The sequence below is a fragment of the Sphaerodactylus townsendi genome, linkage group LG06 (assembly GCF_021028975.2).
Source record: "Sphaerodactylus townsendi isolate TG3544 linkage group LG06, MPM_Stown_v2.3, whole genome shotgun sequence".
In the NCBI taxonomy this organism is placed as follows: Eukaryota; Metazoa; Chordata; class Lepidosauria; order Squamata; family Sphaerodactylidae; genus Sphaerodactylus; species Sphaerodactylus townsendi.
In genome coordinates, this window is record NC_059430.1 from 91,767,700 (window position 1) to 91,787,267 (window position 19,568).

The 19,568-nt window shown below is 41.2% G+C and overlaps 1 protein-coding gene across 4 annotated transcripts in view; it reads right to left on the bottom strand.

The window, feature by feature from the left end:
- Positions 1–19,568, bottom strand: part of CDC123 (cell division cycle 123) — a 29,532-nt gene that overhangs the window by 9,774 nt on the left and 190 nt on the right. The window contains exons 1-10 of one of the 4 annotated variants that reach the window (XM_048500090.1): positions 19,400–19,557; positions 16,255–16,380; positions 15,789–15,860; positions 12,237–12,297; positions 11,221–11,253; positions 9,861–9,956; positions 8,365–8,471; positions 4,072–4,120; positions 3,249–3,324; positions 1,845–1,967 (exon numbers count right to left, since the gene is read on the bottom strand). In XM_048500090.1, coding sequence (XP_048356047.1) covers positions 1,845–1,967; positions 3,249–3,324; positions 4,072–4,120; positions 8,365–8,471; positions 9,861–9,956; positions 11,221–11,253; positions 12,237–12,297; positions 15,789–15,860; positions 16,255–16,328 — 691 coding nt within the window. In that variant the 5' untranslated portion in view covers positions 16,329–16,380; positions 19,400–19,557. Of the gene's footprint in view, positions 1–1,844; positions 1,968–3,248; positions 3,325–4,071; positions 4,121–8,364; positions 8,472–9,860; positions 9,957–11,220; positions 11,254–12,236; positions 12,298–15,788; positions 15,861–16,254; positions 16,381–18,441; positions 18,462–19,399; positions 19,558–19,568 lie in introns of those variants that run through there. The other 3 variants (XM_048500092.1, XM_048500091.1, XM_048500093.1) reach the window with 3 other exon arrangements.

Below are 19,568 nucleotides of genomic sequence, written 5' to 3' on the forward strand. Positions count from 1 at the left end.
TGATTCCTGCGCTTGCAAGACAAGGCTGCCTTCCTTGCATTATGCAGGCGGCCTGGGAGGCATCACCACAGAGAAGGGAAAGGTTCTCAGGTACATGGGAGGATTGTTCGCCTCTGCCAGCTTTATTCTCTTGGAAAACAAAGCTCCTGCTGGTAAGAGGAAGAAAGTAAGGCACAGCAGCAACCTCCAAACAACCAGCACAATGCAAGGCAGCAGCCAAAGATGTTTAAAACAGGTACCTGGAAAGGTAAAGTACAAAAGCACTGTATCTGCATTTGGAAACACATACATAAATCCTAGTACAGTTGACAGGAATTCAGGATATGGCTCCTTTGCTAGTCCACACCTGGTGACATATCTGGGTTTGCTACTATGTGCTTTAGTGAACAACATGAATTTAAAGATCAATGCCATAACATGGATTGTACTGTATATTGGCCTTAGCACTGTTGTTACAGTTTAAGTGATTTTATTTATTCACACACCTGCTATATCCCATTTTTTTCCTCGATGGAGACTTAAATTGGCTTCATCCTTCTCTCCTTTCTCCCTCACAACAATCCTATGAATTTGGTGGGGTTGAGAGGGTGTGACTGGTCTAAGGTCTCTCAGCAAACTTCCATGTCTGGGGAATTGAACTAGTCTCTCTCAGATACCAGTCTAACACTAACTGGCTCTCACTTTACTCTTGTCATCTTTCAAGAGAACGGGTTGTTTTTCCCATTCCACAGGGTTAGGGACTATAGCAACCACAGTGGAGTATCCCTCATCAGTTAAGGTAACCCACTGAGCTGTGTGCCACAAGCATCTGAATCCCACTCGCTGCAATTGAATTTCAACCTCCTTAAACTTACCAGGATTATATGATTTTTGGTTAAGTGTGTCTGCTACATAAGGGCTTCTTTTCAATCTTTGATGAGGGAGGATAGCCCCTCACAGGAAATTCCTAGAGGCACTGACCTTCGATGATCTTCAGTCATTTCCTGCTAAACATTCCCAGGAAATTTTGTTCCCCAGCTAGTTAGCTGAGTGTCATGTTATTCACTTTCTAGATATCAGAATATTCCCAACTGACTAAGTTCAAATATTCCTCCAGTATAGCCTGTATAATCATCCAGTTGTTTTCAGATAAACTGCTATGTGGTCCTATATATATAGAGAGAGGACCACATAGCAGTTTATCTGAAAACAACTGGATGATTTTTGCATCAATACAAGTCCTAACACATGTTCATATGCTTACTTGGACCATACATAACAAAGCCCATAATCTCTCTCAAGTTGAATACCACATTATAGAGATAAGCCACACAAGAAATCAACATTTTTTGAAGAGCTTTATGGAGTCACCATGGAAATCACAAGCATTTGATTTTTTTCCCTTCTGGAGCCATAATACAATGCCAACTTTCCAAAAACTTTCTAAAACCTTACTTATACAAAATGTGTGTCCATGCAGGAAATGTCTTTGGAAATTTTAGGGCAGTTTTTCACAAAACTGAACAACTTTAAAGTAAATCACATCTTGCTTGTATGCAGGGCAAGCAGCTGCATTAAGAACTTCAAATTATACCTGCAATTCCCCCGTGCCACTTCCATATTTATTTACTGATTTTTTAAGTTTTGGTTTAGTTGGGTGGTTCTAATGGCATCCAAGACCATCTTGAAGGTTCCTCAAGCACCCATATGGGCTTGCAGACCTGGCTATTTTCAGCTGATGGCATTCACCAAAATCAGCAGGTAGAATAGCAGGGCATTCTGGTCTCCAGAAGCAATTTTAAAGATAACCTGTAACTTTGAAAAAGCACCAATTCTTTTCTAACGTTAGTTGAAAGAATACTTACAGTCTTCATCAAGGAATTTGTATTGTATGTGTTTCCTGAAAAACTCCTGTATACATCTACAGATCTCTTCTTTTTGTTTAGAGATGTGCTCGTAGTACTGAGTGTAGTCCCGTTGGGATATACCTGCCAAAAGAAATCATATCAGCCTGCAGAGCTAATGTAAGATTGAACAGAAATGGTGACCACAGCGAGAAGTTCAAAATATGCTGGCTGTGAAATTTCCTTAGACAGAAGGAAAGACAGTTCACCATTTCTTCATTTTCTTTACTGACAATCACAAAGACCTCAGTTTTTAAAAAATAGATCCAATGAGATGCCATCCACAGTTGGTTTGTTTATACATAATCGTTTTTTTCATAAAACTTTTCTTTTATAATCCCTTTTTAAAAGACAGATTCAATGGGATGCTATCTAAAGTTGATTTGCTTATAAATAACCCCTTTTCTTTTATAAACACGGGTTATTGGGAGTTATTGCTGAGATACAATGCCTAAAAATTTCTCCTTGAGATGACTGGAAATTTAGCAGTACTCATTTTAGAAAGTGAAATTAAATATTTTAACAAGACATTGGCACCAAAGGGGAAGGCATTTCTGTGTTGCATATCTTCAGAGAGTAAGCTAAGCAGGTCTATTCACTATATGGCTCAAGTCTATGTAATGAGGCTTAAGAAAAAAAACAAGTGGAATCAGCTTTGCTATTTTGAAGTAGATCATCTTCTTCCTGGTACAAACCCATGAAAGAAATCTGCACAATTCCACTTCTGAGGGGATAAACAAATGCATCCACAAATAATGATTTTATCCCCCACCCCTTTTCTCCAAGGAGCTTGGAGTAGCATTTTGGCTTCACTACATCTCTCATGAGATAGGCAAAGGAACAATGATAACTTGCCAAGGTCAGCTATTACACAACTCTGACCCGAGTGGGCTGCTGCCATTCCTCCTATATGCGGGCAGCTCTCTCTCTCACCTGACAGATCAAGTGGGCCAGTAGTCAGTATTGTAGCTCGTTCGAATCCCTGCTCACCCTTAAATTCAAAGTGGGATCTTGGGTCAATCTTTGTCACTCTCAGCTTAACCTACCTCATAAGATCATAAAAGAGGGGAGATTTACTCCATGAAGCTCCTGGTAACCCTAATCAGACTGTAGCCTTTAAATATAGTTCCTAGAGAGATGCAAGAGAGCGAGAGAGAGCAAGAGAGCGAGAGTGAGCAAGAAAGAGAGAGAGAGAGAGAGAGAAATCCCATCAAGGAGACACAAGCCCTGTTTTAGTACTACACAGGTAGAAAAGGAAGGTGGATAGATCAGGCTACAGGCTCTTGAAAAGGAAGGTCATGCCACTTATTCTGAACAAGCCTTAAAAAGCACAATGAAATCAAGAACCATTTCCAAGATACTCACCTATAAGCTTGTTTTCTTTTACAAAACACCTGAATTCTGCTCCAGGAATTAATTCACACCATTTTCGGAGCACAAGCTATTGGAGGAAAAAAATAATTTTAAAGAGATTTCAAAATTACTCACTACTATGAAACACAAACATGTTCTTGACATCAGTTATCTGAGCAAGGCATCTGAAAGTGTTGCAAAGATACTTTGGGGACAATCATAAGCAGGAGTATTCAGAAGCAAATCCCATCGTTTCCAATGGGTTTCGTTCCCTAGAAAGTGTTCTTCAGATTGCAGCTTTTGTTACTTTTCTCTCTGAGAAATGGTAATTGGTCTTTCTACAGTTCCATTAAGAATATTTCCTGCCACCAGAGGGTGTCAAGCCCATGGCTTAAAAGGAGGCTAGAAAAATCCCCAGTGGTGGGATTCAAATAATTTAACAACTGGTTATTTACAAGCACCATTTTAACAACCGGTTCTGCCGAAGTGGTGCTGAATGGGCCCATCAGTAGATGACTGGCGCCTCCACCAAGAAAGGCAAGGGAGCCACTGAACAGCAGATGATTATCAGCACACCCTGTTCATGATCACCCAGAGGCCTCTAGCTTTGTAAAAAGAATAAGTGGTGTGAATTTAGGGCCGATTATTTAGTCAGACAGAGGTCATTCAAGGTGATCCAAAGATGTTTGCACTGTCCTTTGTGTTTGGATAATTGAGGGCGTTCTCCCTTTCAGTGGCTTTTTTGTAAAAAACAGACATGAAAATGTAGCTTGAGTTGTAATACCACTGACCCCAATATGCAAAAGTTAGCCAAGAAAGAGGAACTTCCTCTTACCTCATACTGCAAGGTGGGGTCTGGGGAATCATCATTACAGTGGATAAACCTGAAACAAAGCGAATGCGTGAGACCGGTTTTCCATTAATGTTTTCAGAGCAAGATCTAGGAACAAGGACATTAGCATGAAAACACTGCCAATGGCATCCTGGAAAACATCAATCACAAAGCAAAATCTAGATATGGAAAAAGAACACTGCACTCTTCCGTCACTGCCCATGCACTGTTCCACACGGAACAACACAATGTGCTTATTAATAACATAGCAAAGAAATGTATTCCAAGCCAAACTGTGTTTGAAGGGAAAGAAATTTGTATTAGTTAGACTCCTTCCACCAACAAGCTGCGTTTTGGGACTAAGCCAGGCAATGCGACTCTGAGCTCTGTATTCAGAGTTGCAGCTCTGAATACCACATGAAATGTGGCTACAAGAATATTAGAAGCACCAGATCATGAGCAGGACCTGTTTACCTATATAGCTGACTTTTTGAAGAGGAATTTTTTTTGTAACAAAGAGCTGTATTTCCTTTTTTCCCCACCGCACTCCAAACATATTTTTTCTTGCAACCTCTCATCCAGCTACCTTATAGGCTGAATTCACTGCACTTCAACAGCAGAACTACATAATGTGCAGAACGTAGAGCTAGAATGCTGGACAAGACCTGTGTGAAAATCCCCCCCTCCGTCACGAACTCACAGAACAACTTTGGGAAAATCTCTCTGCCTAACCTATGTCTCAAGGGTGTTGTGAGAGCAAAACAGAGGAGAGAGCACTCACATCTTGAAATGACAGGAAAATGACCTTGACATTTGTAAAGCTTTGTAACGTTTCAAAAGGGGAGGATGCTAAATTTGAATTGACACAAATATACCACCCCCAAAAGCCAAAAAGCCAAGTTTTCCTTCAAAACTCTGGGAATCCCTGATAACTCTGGGCAAGGCAAACCATGTTTTAAAACCCCCCTCAAAGCCTCCCTATGCCAGTTGCACACTGCCATCTCCTGGATGCTTAAGATACATGAAGTTCAGCCAAACCTGGCTCCAATAGGCCCTTCAGTCATTTAACAATCTGTTAAGTGAACTGCAGCAACATCAAAAAGAGCAACAGATGAGAGCTTTCCCCTTCAAAGTTCTGTCCGTTGCTCTGGCTTCTCCTCAAACCTATTCAAGCATTTAATTTGGAAAACGGTTCAGGTGGCAGTAAGATCTGGACCCCAGCAGTTGGGAGTCTCCTAGCACAGTAAGGCATTTTTTCTCTTTTAAGTTACAAATTTTCAGTTCAGAGAACACTTGGTTTCAAAACATTTCAGCACCCAAAGGCTGAAAAAAATGTTCTCTAGCCTTATACAATTATTAATGTTGATGAACACCAGTCAGTTCACTCACATATCCAAAGAAAACCAACAGCCTCATCTGAGGATGAGATACATTGGAGTCCCAGACTTGCGCTTGAAAGTAACATCTCAGACCAATGGCCCAAGTTCAGATGCTCTCCTAGGAAGCTTTGCTTGAAGCTTCTCAGACCATCCAGCTACAGAGACCCTATTGGGACAGACTGTGACTTGCCCATTCACATTCCCCTTGGGGCAGAGCCTGCAATGAAAGGAAGGTCTCAGTTGACCTCTGCTGCTTGCTAAAGCAAACTTATTTGATGCCTTGAAGGTGACCATGGCCTGAAGATCACATATGCCCCCTCCTGTGGCCTACTCAACAACAATCCACTGCTCTCATTACTTCCTGTTGCAAGCCACGAGTACCTTACATTATCTTTCCCCAGGCTTCCAACCATCCCTGACAGAATTCCCTAGACACCTGAGGCACCTAGCCAAGCGCAACAGGATATGTCCTTCATATATTGATACTGCATAAACAGCAATTTCCTACCAGTCAGCACAGAAAAGTGTGCGACTGTCGATACACAGTTCGCCTAAAGAGTGATATCTGTAAAACTAAGAAAGAGGACAATCGTGTGTGCATCCTTAAAACCAGGCATTAATCCAGAAGCAGCGGAAGCTAAGCATTTTCTTAACAAGATCATTCTAAACTAAAAAGAAACCTTGCTATTTAATGTGCAGTTCAGGATCATAAATTATTGTAATCAAATTTCCATTTGCACTGCAATTCTTTTGAGCTGTTAAAACTATAAAACTTTCTCTACCCAACGAAATATAACCCAAGGCATTTTTCTTCTTTTTTCTAAAAGCATAAACCTACTCTTGCAACAGAATAAGTAATGTACTCAATTTTACCGGTTCAGCACTTCACACTTTTGCATGACAATTATATTTCTAATTTTCTCTTGCTAGGGTTTATGAAATTTAATCAATACCTTATTAATGGAGACAGTTTTGAAGTTCATCAGATTTACTCACTCCAGCTCCAACTGGCTCTATTCATGTGAAGTCAAGAATGCCAATGAAGAGACGCAGCCAGACTCCCAGCGAATTATTTAAATGCCTTGTATTTTCCCCAGGGTCTTCAGAGGTAAGCTTTGCCAAACAGAATACAAACACTTGCTCTGAAGGATAACTGTGCCTCAGAGAAACTGAAGTGGGCTGGATTTTTTATCCAAGATAAGTCTGTGGAGCAACAACATCTACTTGGGCTCACATATAAATAAATAAAAATACTGTATTTCAGGAAAGTCCTTTATTATGGCTTCATCCCAAGAACTGAGCTGACCTAACTTGGGCACTTCAGGAACAAGATTTTTTTTTGGAGTACGGTGCAGTACAACATTATGCAGAATTACTGTATTCTTAGCCCAAGTGATTTCAGTGGACTTAGGCGGGAGCAACATTGTGGGGCAAAGCTCTTACACCAAAAAGGTTGGGAAGTCTAAAAACTATCCCTTAATATGTATAAAATATATATTTTATTGCACTGCGCTATCTCCTAAGTAATAAAACACTATACATAACAATCTCAACAGAAAGTATACATTCATATCTGAGAATACATACAATACCACAATATCATAATTTATATTACAAACAACCACAACGCCTTAATTTTAAAAATCAAATGCACAATATTCCAGCATGTAACCCATAAAAAACCCTAAAAAGACCTGACACGTTTTGATTTAATTGGATCTTCTTCAGAGGTCATTAAAACAAGCCACAAATACATAGAATTACTCACAATCCATACAGTCTTATTTATAGCCCGGTATGTTTTAAATGCCAAAAACAAAATATTAAAAATATTAAATTCAAATGAATATATCAGTTTAAGATTTCAACACAAAAAAGATAGGTCTAATTACTTGCAAAAAAATTAAATGGTGTTCCCATAGATATTTGTCATATACATTGTGAAACAGGTTTCAATACACCAGGTAACATTAACAGAACACCACTAAGAAGACTGAATAAATAGCAAACAATGAAATATTTAAAATAATAAATTCAAATAAATATTTCAGTAAATAAATCTTAAAACAAAAGGGATGGTATATTTACTTACAAAATAACAGCAAAGGGTGTTCCTATAGATATCTATCATTTATACTATGAATCTGACAGGTTTCTGTTCACCAAGCAACTCTGTTCACAGAACACCACTTGGCAGACTGAATTAATGACATATTGCTAGCAAACAATTGTAACAATTAGTAAACAATTATAACCCTCTTTTAAAAATTCCCAACCCCCCAATCCTACATAATATGCTAACCTGCTCTGGACTGGACTGAAATCAGCAATGTGTAGTGTGGTCAAGAACATATCAAGGAGGCAGCTTACTGTATACTGACGTATAATACACTATTTGACAAGGAGGGGATGATGTAATGCTTCTTCAAATTAAATTAATTAGTTGTTCATTAATTAAGTCTGACAAGTGGTGTTCTGTGAACAAAGTTACCTAGTGCCTTCAAAGAGTGCATAGGTATATCAGCCAACATTAACTGGCAGAAGCCATCTTGTAGCAGCTGATGGGCACAACTTCCCTAAAATGTTGGTTCTTTACTGTCAGCACTAGAGACAACAAGTTTAGAAGAAGCTGGGGAATGCAGCTGGGGAAGCAAAGTTACAGCAAGATGAATAAGAGAATACCATGACAGGCAAAAAAAACCCTCCCCTATCTTGGCTGATCAACAGTAATATCCAATTTGAACAGCAACCAAAAATCTACATTTTCTAAACTGGCAGTGATTAAAAAAAAAAACAAAAGCTGAAAATTATAAGCCAGAGAATTCCACACCCTGAGATTCCTCCTAATATCTTCCATGCTAATTTGAGAAAAAGCCAGCCCTTCAGAAATCCAATCATCTGATACACTTATACTTACGGTTGAGTGAAATCTCGAGTAATGAAGTCTGAGCTCTTGAAAAGCAGGAAGATTTCACTGATGCATTCACATTTCAAGGAGCTATTCATCGCTATCCAGTAGGCATCCTAAAGGATGGAGGTTTATGTTAAACATATGAGAAAGTAACTTCCCAAGCAGACATCACAGAGTCAGAAGTCAGTGGGGAGCCAGTGGGGATAAGACATTGGATTCTGTCAGACGAGGCCTGGTTTCAAAGCCCTCCTTGGTACTAAAGCTGGGGTCTGCAACCTGCGGCTCTCCAGATGTTCATGGACCACAATTCCCATCAGCCCCTGCCACGATGGCCAATTGGTCATGGTGGCAGGGGCTGATGGGAATTGTAGTCCATGAACATCTGGAGAGCCGCAGGTTGCAGACCCCTGTACTAAAGTGACTGGGTACCTTGGACAAGTTAATGTTCCTTGGGCTAACACTGATAACACAGTGTTCTGGCTTTTTCCTTATGATATGGGACAGTTCTCTACAGAAATACGCATGAGATCAAGTCATGTTATCGGGAAATTCTGTTTGGGAGGCTGGACTGCAACTCCAGCAAAGTCTGACACCTTCCCTTTCAAAAGCTCCTATTAAGCATGGCTGAACATGGACTATTAACTGAAGTGCAACAGGACAGCTTTCCTTATTTAAAAAGTCATATTTGCTGAAGGAGGAGGAAGAGGAGGAGTTGGAATTTATACCCTGCCTTTCCACCCGGTAAGGAGACTCAAGGTGGCTTATAAACTCCTTTTTCTTTCTCTCCCCACATCTTGTGAGGCAGGTGGGGCTGAGAGAGTTCTGAACAAATTGTGACTAGCCCAAGGCCACTCAACAGGAATGAAGGAATGGGGAAACAAATCTGGTTTAACTGATAATACTTTGCTGCTCATGTGGAGGAGTGGGAAATCAAATCCGGGTCTCCAAATTAGAGTCCACCTGCTCTTAACCACTGCACCATCCTGGCTGAGTGAAACACAGCAAAGCTGCAGTGAATAGCTTCACAGCCTGATCCAAAGTATCCTCATATGAAAATGAGTTCAATAAGACACATTTCTATGTAGGCCAGAATGTCCTGAAGCCCTAATGCCACAGGCACTGCACAATTTATTTGCCGTTCAAGGCTGCACATCTCTGCCAATGCCGACAGATTGATATATTTTGCAGTGTCTCACAGCAGCTAGGAAATTTTAAGCTGCAATTGGCTATGAAATTAAACGTCATATTTCTAGCTAATCTGCTAGACATAGCTCCCATTATTTTTTTAAAAAAGTCTTACTAAAAAAGCTAATGAGAGAATTTTTGGAACTCCCTAGTAGATCAAATGTGCAACATTATGTGCCCCCCACCTCCCGAGCAGAAATCAGTTTTTGCTCCACTTGGTCTTGGCAAGCACTTGGTATTTTTGTATTTCAGACGGCTCACAGCATTACTGATATACTTTTTAAAAATTGACTGTAGGATAGAATTCATGTTCTCACCCTTGGAGCACTCCAATTGAGCTTGGGAAAAACACTGCCTCCCAGGGCATTGATAGCTTCTTGAACTTTCAGTGCAAACTCAGGGAATTCTGGGGCCTGGATGGAGAGAGCAATTGAAGAAACAAAAGAACAGTGTTCAAAAGTGATTCTGGGCAAGACTTACAGGGAAGGGTGTCATAGAAAAACTGCCACTTTTAACAACTGTTGCAGATTACCTTCAGAACGTAGGCTTAATAAACAATCCAGAAACCTGATTTTTTTTCTTCCCGCAGGCCTTCAGTTTCAATTGACCCCACCCCTGCCGCAATGCGAATTCTGAACAACCAAAACATTTCTGCACAACCAAAATATCTTGTGCTTCATGTTTCAGAAGAGGTGACAGTCTAAGAGACTGAGTTCATCACATAGACTGGATTTGGACCAGCAATCATTCCTTATTCTCTTACCTACTGTATTCACATTATCTTATCCAATGATCAAATGTGAGGATGTGGTCACTCAGAGTGTTAAGATGTTAATCAACTGTTTCCAGACGAAAACCATTAGCAGAACTTACAATTTAGCAGGGGATCATGTACCTGATGGTGCACATCAGGGTTTAAGGACACTTATTGATACCAGCTTGGGCCAATGCTCTCATAAGATATTTTTGCCAGAGCCTTGTGCCTCAGGAGTAATGTGTTAATGAGGTCTGATACACTTCTTCTAATATATTGAAACAGGTACAGTTGCAAAGGGTTTTGTTCAAAGTGCCCAAAGACACTTCCGGTCACTGTAGGTGAAGCCATTTGTCTATGGGCCTTTCCCCACTTACCGTAAGCCCCACGCTACTTGAGGAGAGTAGCGCGGGGTTCCTCCTCCCTCCCCACGGCAGGGGCGGCCACAGCGCAGCCGCCCCGACGCTGCCGCTGTCGCGCCCCCTTAGCGCGCGGCATCCCAGGCGCTCTTCTGAACGGTGCCTTTTGACGACCCCGCACAGAGCGCGGGGTCGTGGGGACGCCTGGGCGCGCGCCTGGGATGCCGCGCGCTGAGAGCAGCGCGCGGCATAGGGGGGATGGAAGGGAGTGGGGAAAGGCTGTATGATGTACACACAACACCCTCCAGTTTGATTAATGACACTATGCCAACTTCATCTTGTTTTCAATTTTACATGAATTAGAATTACAAGCTATTTATTGTCTTTTCTAAGAATAAGTGGAATTCTGTTTCAATTTCCTACCAAGGAGGTTATTTCTGTTCCAGCTGTGGCAGAACAAATGGTGAATAAAATGACCCACTGAGACTATTAACTTCCCCTTCAATTCAGCTGTATTTCAGTACTACGATTCCCAGAAATAAAAAATTCCATAAAGAGTTTTACCGTAAGTGTTGTGGTGTTTTCATCATCAGACCACTAAAGGAGGAAGACGAAAAAGCAAATGTTACCTTTGCTTCCCTTAACAGTGGACCTTTGCACGCTTCTTCCTGGAAATGGCAACTAATCTGTCTGCAAACTTCCCAACACAGTTGGAAGTCACAACTGCTCCCGTCTTCAAGCCAGGGGAAGGGAGGAAAAACAACAAAGCCACTCAGGTGCCAGAGCATTCTGACCACTACGATCTCAAGCACCACTCCCTCTGTCTGATAGAAGAATGTGGCAGACATTCCTCCCAATGCAAAACAAAACCCACAAAAATCTGTAGTGCTCTGGAAGCAATACTGCACAAAGCACTAACATCACAGGACTCAACAGCTGTTTTGTTTCCACAGTGAACACTTCTAGGGCCAAGAGGACAACATGCCAGCATAGTAGAGACCCATTTCCAAACTCTTACACAGCAGGCCACCCGGACCTGGATAGCCCAGGCTAGTCTGATCTTGTCAGATCTCAAAAGTTTAGCAGGGTTGGCCCTGGTTAGTATTTGGATGGGCAATCCTCAAGGAATATCAGACTTGTGACATGGAGGCAGAGAATAACAAACCACCTCTGAATGTAGGGTCACAATATATCAGCTGTGACTTGGTGGCACACACACACAAAAAGCAGACCAAAGGGTCACAAAAATGGGTCTTGAGGGTCCTATACGGCTTACAGGCAAAACAAAATCCACTCCCCTAAGCTCATCTTACTGGAGGATTTCTACTTTCCTTGCTGATGGATCTCAAGATTGCCCACTCCTTGCAGCTGTCATGGTTCTGACTAAGACCACCAACTCTTTGACCCAGAAAAAATGAAGTAAAGAAAGGGGCAACAACTCAGATCTTGGAGGAAACGTTTGAAGAGTCTACAAGGGTTGTCAGTTTACAAGCAGAAGACTATCTACCCCTCTTGCAGCACGCATGATTTCAGGTACTCAATATGAGCAGATTAAAAAAGTCCCCACCATCTGCACAAACCTGCACTTCCTCCGCGTCATTGCCATCACAATCTTCTTGGGAACTGGTTGGGAGATCTTCCCTAAAAAAAAAAAGTGGGAAGACTGAAACCTCCTCAACTTACAGTGAGCAATGACTTATTTTGCCACTTTAAGAAATCAGGCTTGACCCCACTTCATTTCTGTAGCACACAGCACCTGAAATGGTGGGAGTATCTTAGCAAGGCTCTTGGTCATCGGGGCACGCAACTAGACGAACACTAAGCTGCTAGATAGATATTCAGGCCCCTGACCACCCACAAGTCCTTCTCCTTGCCTTCCATTTCAAAGCCTCTTCTGGTTTTCCACATTTGGCCACAAGGCCCTTAAGAAGCATCCACTCAATACTTTTATTTTGCTCTATATGACCCAAAGAGCACACTTGCACCCTTCACTTGAAGAAAACAATCAGAAAACCCACTGCATATATGAGAGGAGGGGGGGCGGTACTTATCTCCAGACAAAAAAGCAATGGGACAACATTCATTACTTTGGCTGATGGACTCTATGAACGCCCTGAGTAAAACACCTCGGCTTGGATACTTCTCTCCGTCTGTCAGACTTTTCAGATTGGAAGTAGCCTTGTCTCCCTCCACCCCACACAACTGCTCTCCCCAGATACAGCCATGAAAATATACAAAACTTCACAATCATGATCACTATGACAATATTATTCATCAGCATGAATGTTTGATGTCAGAACACTCTAAATTGGCTGGGGTGAGGCTGGGTAACATCTTGAAGTCCCACAGTTCCCTATTAATCCTAGGAGCAGCTTGACCACAATGGAGCAGTGGTGAAGCCACCAGGGGACAGGGGGTGCGCAATGCATCGGGCGTGCCTGCAGGGAGCGCCAAAATCGAAAATACATTTTAAAACTTTTTTCTGTTTTTACTTTGTTGGCCAGCAGGGGGTGCAGTTCTTAAGGTAGTGGCACCAACATTTCAGGATACCCTCAGACGACACTCCTAATGATACCAGCCAAGTTTGGTGAAGTTTGGTTCAGGGGGTCCAAAGTTATGGACCCCCAAAGGGGGTGCCCCCATCCCTCATTGTTTACAATGGAAGCTAATAGAAGATGGGGCTACCCTTTTGAAGGTCCATAACTTTGGACCCCCTGAACCAAACTTCACAAAACCTGGGTGGTATCATCAGGAGAGTCTCCTGAAACTAGCCTGAAATTTTGGTACTGCCAACTTAAACATTGCTCCCCTGACAGGCACCCTCCAATTTTCCCCAGATTCTCCCTTTAAATCAACCCCCCTCCCCTTCTGCATGGATTTAAAGGGAGAATCTTGGCTCCCTAGATTTTTTAAAAATGAAAATATTGTAGAAGGCTTTCACAGATGGATTCAACTGATTGTTGTGGGTTTTCTGGGCTTTCTAGTCTAAACAACATTAAAAGTGATGCTATTTCAGGGTGGACCCCCTACCCCCCCCCCAAAAAAAACAGCATCACTTTCAATGTTGTTTAAACTAGGGAACTCTGGGTGTACTCAGATTTGTGAGTTGGGGCATGTTCTATAATGTGATAGTGACTTTGAGATGACATGGTGCAAAAATTGTTCCTTGGTTGTAGTGGGGGAGGGCGGCCTTGGGTCGTGGGGAAGCCGCCCATACCGGACTGGGCAGTGTGTGTGTGTGCAAAACTCAGATTTTGCACCGGGCTCCATTTTCCCTAGCTACACCTCTGCAATGGAGAAGCAACATAGATGCTCAAAAGGGAGCAGTCCCAGCAGTGTGTGTTTGCTCATGTAGCCGCCCAACTTTTGGGCCAGGAATGTTATGGTTTTTAAAGCCCTGTAGGCAAGACATTCATGGGAATCATCTTTTTGTATTGCTGGTCAGGGGACCAGCATGTACTGGGACTCAGTAATCGGGGCTCTTGAGTGAGTCTTTGGTTCTGAGGAATGGGGACACTAATTATGTTGTTGAGGGCAGCCGAAATTATGACAGTGAAATAGGAACGAGCCAGTTAAGAGAAAGATGAAACAGACTATTCCTCTCCTATCCTTTCAATCCTGATGATTGGGATCTGCCTTGATCTGCCCTAAAATGATACTACGGTATTCCAAAGTTCAGGTTGGTTAAGTCCAACACAATAATTTTCCAAACTTCCTCTCCAAGTTTAAAGCGAACCTTGATGGTTTCACCAAAATCCAGCTGCACAATAAAAGAGGACAAAGATCATTTCCCGATGATTCCTTTAAGACAGTGGGGACTGATGAAAGGAAACTGTCAGTCTATCATGATAACATTACTCTTCCCAGGCATTTTGTCAGGCAGAGCCATAATTAAGCATCTGAATCTGGCGCTGGGCACCTGGGACAGATTAGGATGCTCCCGATTGCTGCCCACTCTGATGCGCAGCCCTTTTTGGTTTACTTCTGATGTTGCTTTTAAAGTAATTTTAGAGCCATTTTGGCTTTTTTTTCACAAGCACCGCATTCCTTACATTGCTGCGAACAATCTTAAGTGTAGATGGGACTACATTGATGACTTTGGCTTGTGTGTAGTAAGAAATTGATTCTATGAATGCCTTGAGAAAAGACATTTATTATTAAGACTAACAATAAATGAAGAGAGGTTGTACAAGCATATTTCAAATCCAATTGAATGAACAAATAAATCAGACACCTGGATGCTCTGCAGTTAGTTTGAGACATGGCTTTACATCTGTGTCAAAATTATAACATTTCAGTATGTTCCACCATACTCTTCCCATGCTCACCACTTATACGAAAGCTGGGGTGAAAAAGTGTCAACTGTTAAGAGCACTCCATTCTGTGTCAAAAAGCAAGAAAATATTGGATTATGACTCATGGCAAGATGCAAAAAGATACTGAAATGTTATTAAATATCTTGTCAAGTAATGTACCAAAAGTGTACAATGCGTAATTTAAATAAATGGTGACAGCAGCTAGAATTGTATTTGTAACAAGATGGAAAGCAGACTATCACCCAGACCTAAATGAGCAAGTTAACAGAATCCTCAGCAATGGCAAAGCTAGCATCTTTGCTGCACAGTAGACCCTCCACGAAGTATGAAAGAAGATGTAAAGCTTTTCTGGATTATACTAATTGAGGACTTGGATAGTTATATAAACAAATGACTTGTGTAATTAGAATATATAAGGACTGTATGGATGAGGATAAATGATTGAGCCTGTAGTTTAATTTCCTGACCCTTAAAAATCTATTATTGGAATTAAAGATGTTGTAAAATTGAACGATATAGCTGTGGGCCAGATGCTCTATTATTATGTTTGAATTTAATTTTATGCTTAAAATTTAAAAAATTAAAAGTCCTCCATTCATATTGAACCATAGATATTTCAGTGTGATGGAAAGTACCATCAAGTCACAGACTGCTTATAGTGACCCAATAGGGTTTTCAAGGCAAGAGACAAACAGGGGTAGTTTGCCATTGCCTGCCTCTACATAGCAGCCCTGGGCTAGTCTGAGCCATAGATGTCAGAGATTAAAATATCTATCACCTCTAAAAGAAACCGCTAAAATATCTATCACCTCTTACCTTCCTGAAACTACCAGAGTTCCATCATCTAGTAAGTAATCTTTCACATTCTGTGGCAGTGGAAGTACGATGCTGAAGAAATAAAAAAACATAAGAAATAAGGAAACATGAGGACAACTTATACACAGAAAACATAGCAGAATTCTCCATGATCGGTGCAGTTGTTAGACCTCCGTTCACATTATCATCTTAACTGAAAGGAGAAAATGGAGGAAGACCTAAGGATGACTGTAAATACGACAACACACACACTTATGCCTGTAAGTATGAGTCAGTTTCTTCTACCAAAGCAGAGGCTTGGTATTAGTGTAGATACTGTTCTAAGTTTTACTCACAGATGCCAAGTCTTAAGTGCCTGGGCAGAAATTTGGGAAAACAAGGAAATAGAATACTTCCTAGTCTCCTAACCTCTTCTCCCTAACATACAACTTAAAAAAACTGCAGCCTAACAAGGCTTCTCTCTCACCTGCGAATAGTCTGGCTCTTGAAATGTGGATACCAGTTGGAGAACTGACAATTCAGTACCTGCTCTTTCTTCATCGTGCCCTTCTTTTTACAATACCTTTGAAGTGTGCAAAGATGGATGCCAAATCTGGAAAAGCAAAAGGGGGGGGGGGAGGGAGAACAACAGTCACATTCCTAAAGCTAGTACAAGTCTCAAACCCCATGCACAATTCAGGAAAAAAGGGATAGATGGCATGGATGCTTTTTATTTAGGTTCCAAACATTCCAACATGATCCCACCAACTATCAAACAAGTAGAAGTATCGGTCACACCCTGAGCAGGGAAGACTAAAGCTATACCCAAGCTGTATCACTCCATTTGACTCTGACAACCCTCCCGGGTAACCCAAGTCAGAATTTTTCCTCTCCCTGGAAGAACGACTCCATGTTCCCAGTTTAAAGGGGTTGCCTGTAGCCAAAAGACTACCTCACCCTGAACAAGGCAATGTTGCCTTCAATAGCTTCTTTGAGGAAGGCCATCTCAGTATAAACAAAAGGTTTTCTCCCCCATGGATCAGGTTGCCCAGAGAGTGGAGGCCTGTCTCATCATTATTCATTTACTACATTTAGACTCCTGCCTTTTGGCAACCAAAGCAGATTCTCTCCTCCATGTTATGATCACAACAACTATGTGAGGTAGGCAAGGCTAAAAGTTTGTGACTAGCTCAAGCCTCCTAGCGAGTATCCATGATGGAGTGGGGATCTGAGCCTGGATCTTCCAGGCCCTAGTCTGACACGCTCATCACTATGCTATATTGGTTCTTGCTTGTGTTCAGAGATGCCTCCACACTTCTGTTGCTCCATAAAATAAGCAAAACAGAATTGTTCAGGAGTGCACTCTTGTAGAGGAATAATGCTGTGATGTAATGGATCTGTTTGGGAGGTAACCCCTATTGGGGATAATGTGTTTCTTTCTTCTCATTCTTCGAACCAGTCCCTCTGTATTACAAGTATGTTGTTTTACAACAAATCTTTGCTGTGACACTCAAAATGCCATATCTTGTAATTTGCTTGCTGATGGACATATCTTTTCACTAGGATGGATCTTTTTACTAGGAACCTTTTGTTATTAGAGTCAAATATTGTTATAATAGTTTGTAACTGGTTTTAAATTGATAGACTGAATAATTTTATCATATTTGCATGTAATTCCACCTTAAGTCCCAATGAAAAAAAGTCTATAAATGAACACAAAATGATAACATTTATCACAGCTATTTAGGGATTAAGATTTTGTTCTAGATTCTCTTATGCATGTTTTAATCAGAGTCCGAATTTTAGACCATAGCCCACTTCTTCGGATATTGTGGATCACCACTATGAATTTCTTTCATACAGGGAGTGATAAGAAAATAAATTTCACTTTAATTGTTTAAAAGATGTGGGAAGAAAAAGTACAAATTTTGTAATTACATAAAAATTAAAACAAATTAACAAACAGTCGGGCCAAGTGGCCCTAGAACACAGGAAGCAAGGAGCAAAGTAAAAATATGTAAAACTCAACTCTAAATCAAGAGCAACACAGAGACCATTTGCTGCTTTTTCTAAGACCATTAACACTTTTGGTAGCCAAGAAATCTGCCAAGTTCATAGTTGTTAAAAAAAATCCTGGATCAGCAGTTTTCAGTCATTGTCTGATGTTGCTTGATATTATCTGTAAGTTACTCGAAAATTCTAGGAACATGCCTAAAAATATTTCAAATAAAACTATATGAGAGTTTTAGTAAAATAAATAAACAAGCGTGCAAAGTAAAATGCTCTTTGAATGCTCACCAATCACTGTTTCTACTTTCTCCTGTAACCTCTCCCTTTTTGTTTCCTTCTCTTTTTCCTCACTAACCAAACTTTTATATGCCCTTACTTTCAGCAACATTTATTACATTTTATACTCCACCTTTCACAACAGGGCCTCAAAGTGGATTATATCATTCTCCTGTCCTCCATTTCTCCTCATGACAGCCTTAGAAGGTAGATTAGGCTGACAGTATGTATCATGCCCCCACAGAGGCTTTTGTTATTTCCCCATTAAGCTTCAGTTTCCCCATAGTTAGCATGGGTTTAGTTCACTGTAAAGTCTTCTAAGGGAGGGAAATTTTGTTTGCCCCTGTCCCTTTAAGACATTTCCCAAGAGGCAGTCTTCCTTTCTTATCCAGCAATTCCGTTTTAGCTCTAGCAGTCAGTCAGAGCGAGGTGCCAAGGGTAGCTGGAGACTGTAATATTCGTGACGTACATGGTGGTCCATAGTAGTCTATGGTGATATATAGAGCACAAATTAAGGTTAATAGCAATTAGAATCAGACAAAGACTGAAGGAACTAAAAGGAAGCAAGGCACAGTGGACTTTCTTGAAAGCAACCAAGAGAAGTCTACAGCTTTAAATCTGCTCAAGACAAGCAAGTACTTTGATTTAGACAGACCCAAGGGAGGAGTTAGGGCCTTAATTCTCCTAATAAACCTATTGTTTGCATTGTTGAACCTGGCTTGTGTCTTTCCCACTCTGTCCTAGCCAAGTACAGGGCACCAAAAACAGATTCACTTGGGGGGCAGAACAGTATGCGATTGGCCCAAGGTTACCCAACAAGGATCCATGGCAGAGTGGTGGCTTGAACCCATCTCTCCCACATCCTCGTTTGAAACTCTTTCACACCACTACTATGCTGACTTTCACCGAGGGGCTGTTGTTGATCAGTAGCATGCAGCAGGGCCTGGATCATGCATGTTATGGTGATAGCAAATCACCAGTAGTTGCTGCTGGCCCTGATAAGTCCACCTTCAAATAATAAAATAGACTTGAACCCACCCACCCCCTTTCTTGAGGCAGAATATTGAAAACTGACAATACTGTTCTGTTTTTCTAGTAATACTGGGTGGGGCATTTGTTTCTTAAAGCTACAGGCAGGCACTCTTTTATCGTTTTGGGGGATTTTAGTTTGTTGGGTTTTTCTACAAACCTATGGCATTTTTGAGATCAGTAGAAAGATCTGTTTTTGTCTGGTCATGGCTCCAGATTCTGAAGCTAAGTAGCCGCAGTTCTGGCCATGTAGAGAATTACATATATTAATGACTGATTAACAGCATTTATAACATACCTCCAGCAAATATACATACCTGCCACTTTTTAAATGCCCATCTCGCTTTAACTCGACTGCGTCTGTTCCTGGTTGCACGTTAACAAACCAATCAGAAGTGAGGCGGGCCTCTCAGTCTAATTTTGATAGGGCAACGAACTGACAAACGTTTTGCTGGTATAATCAAAAGCAGCTTAACCAACTTCCGG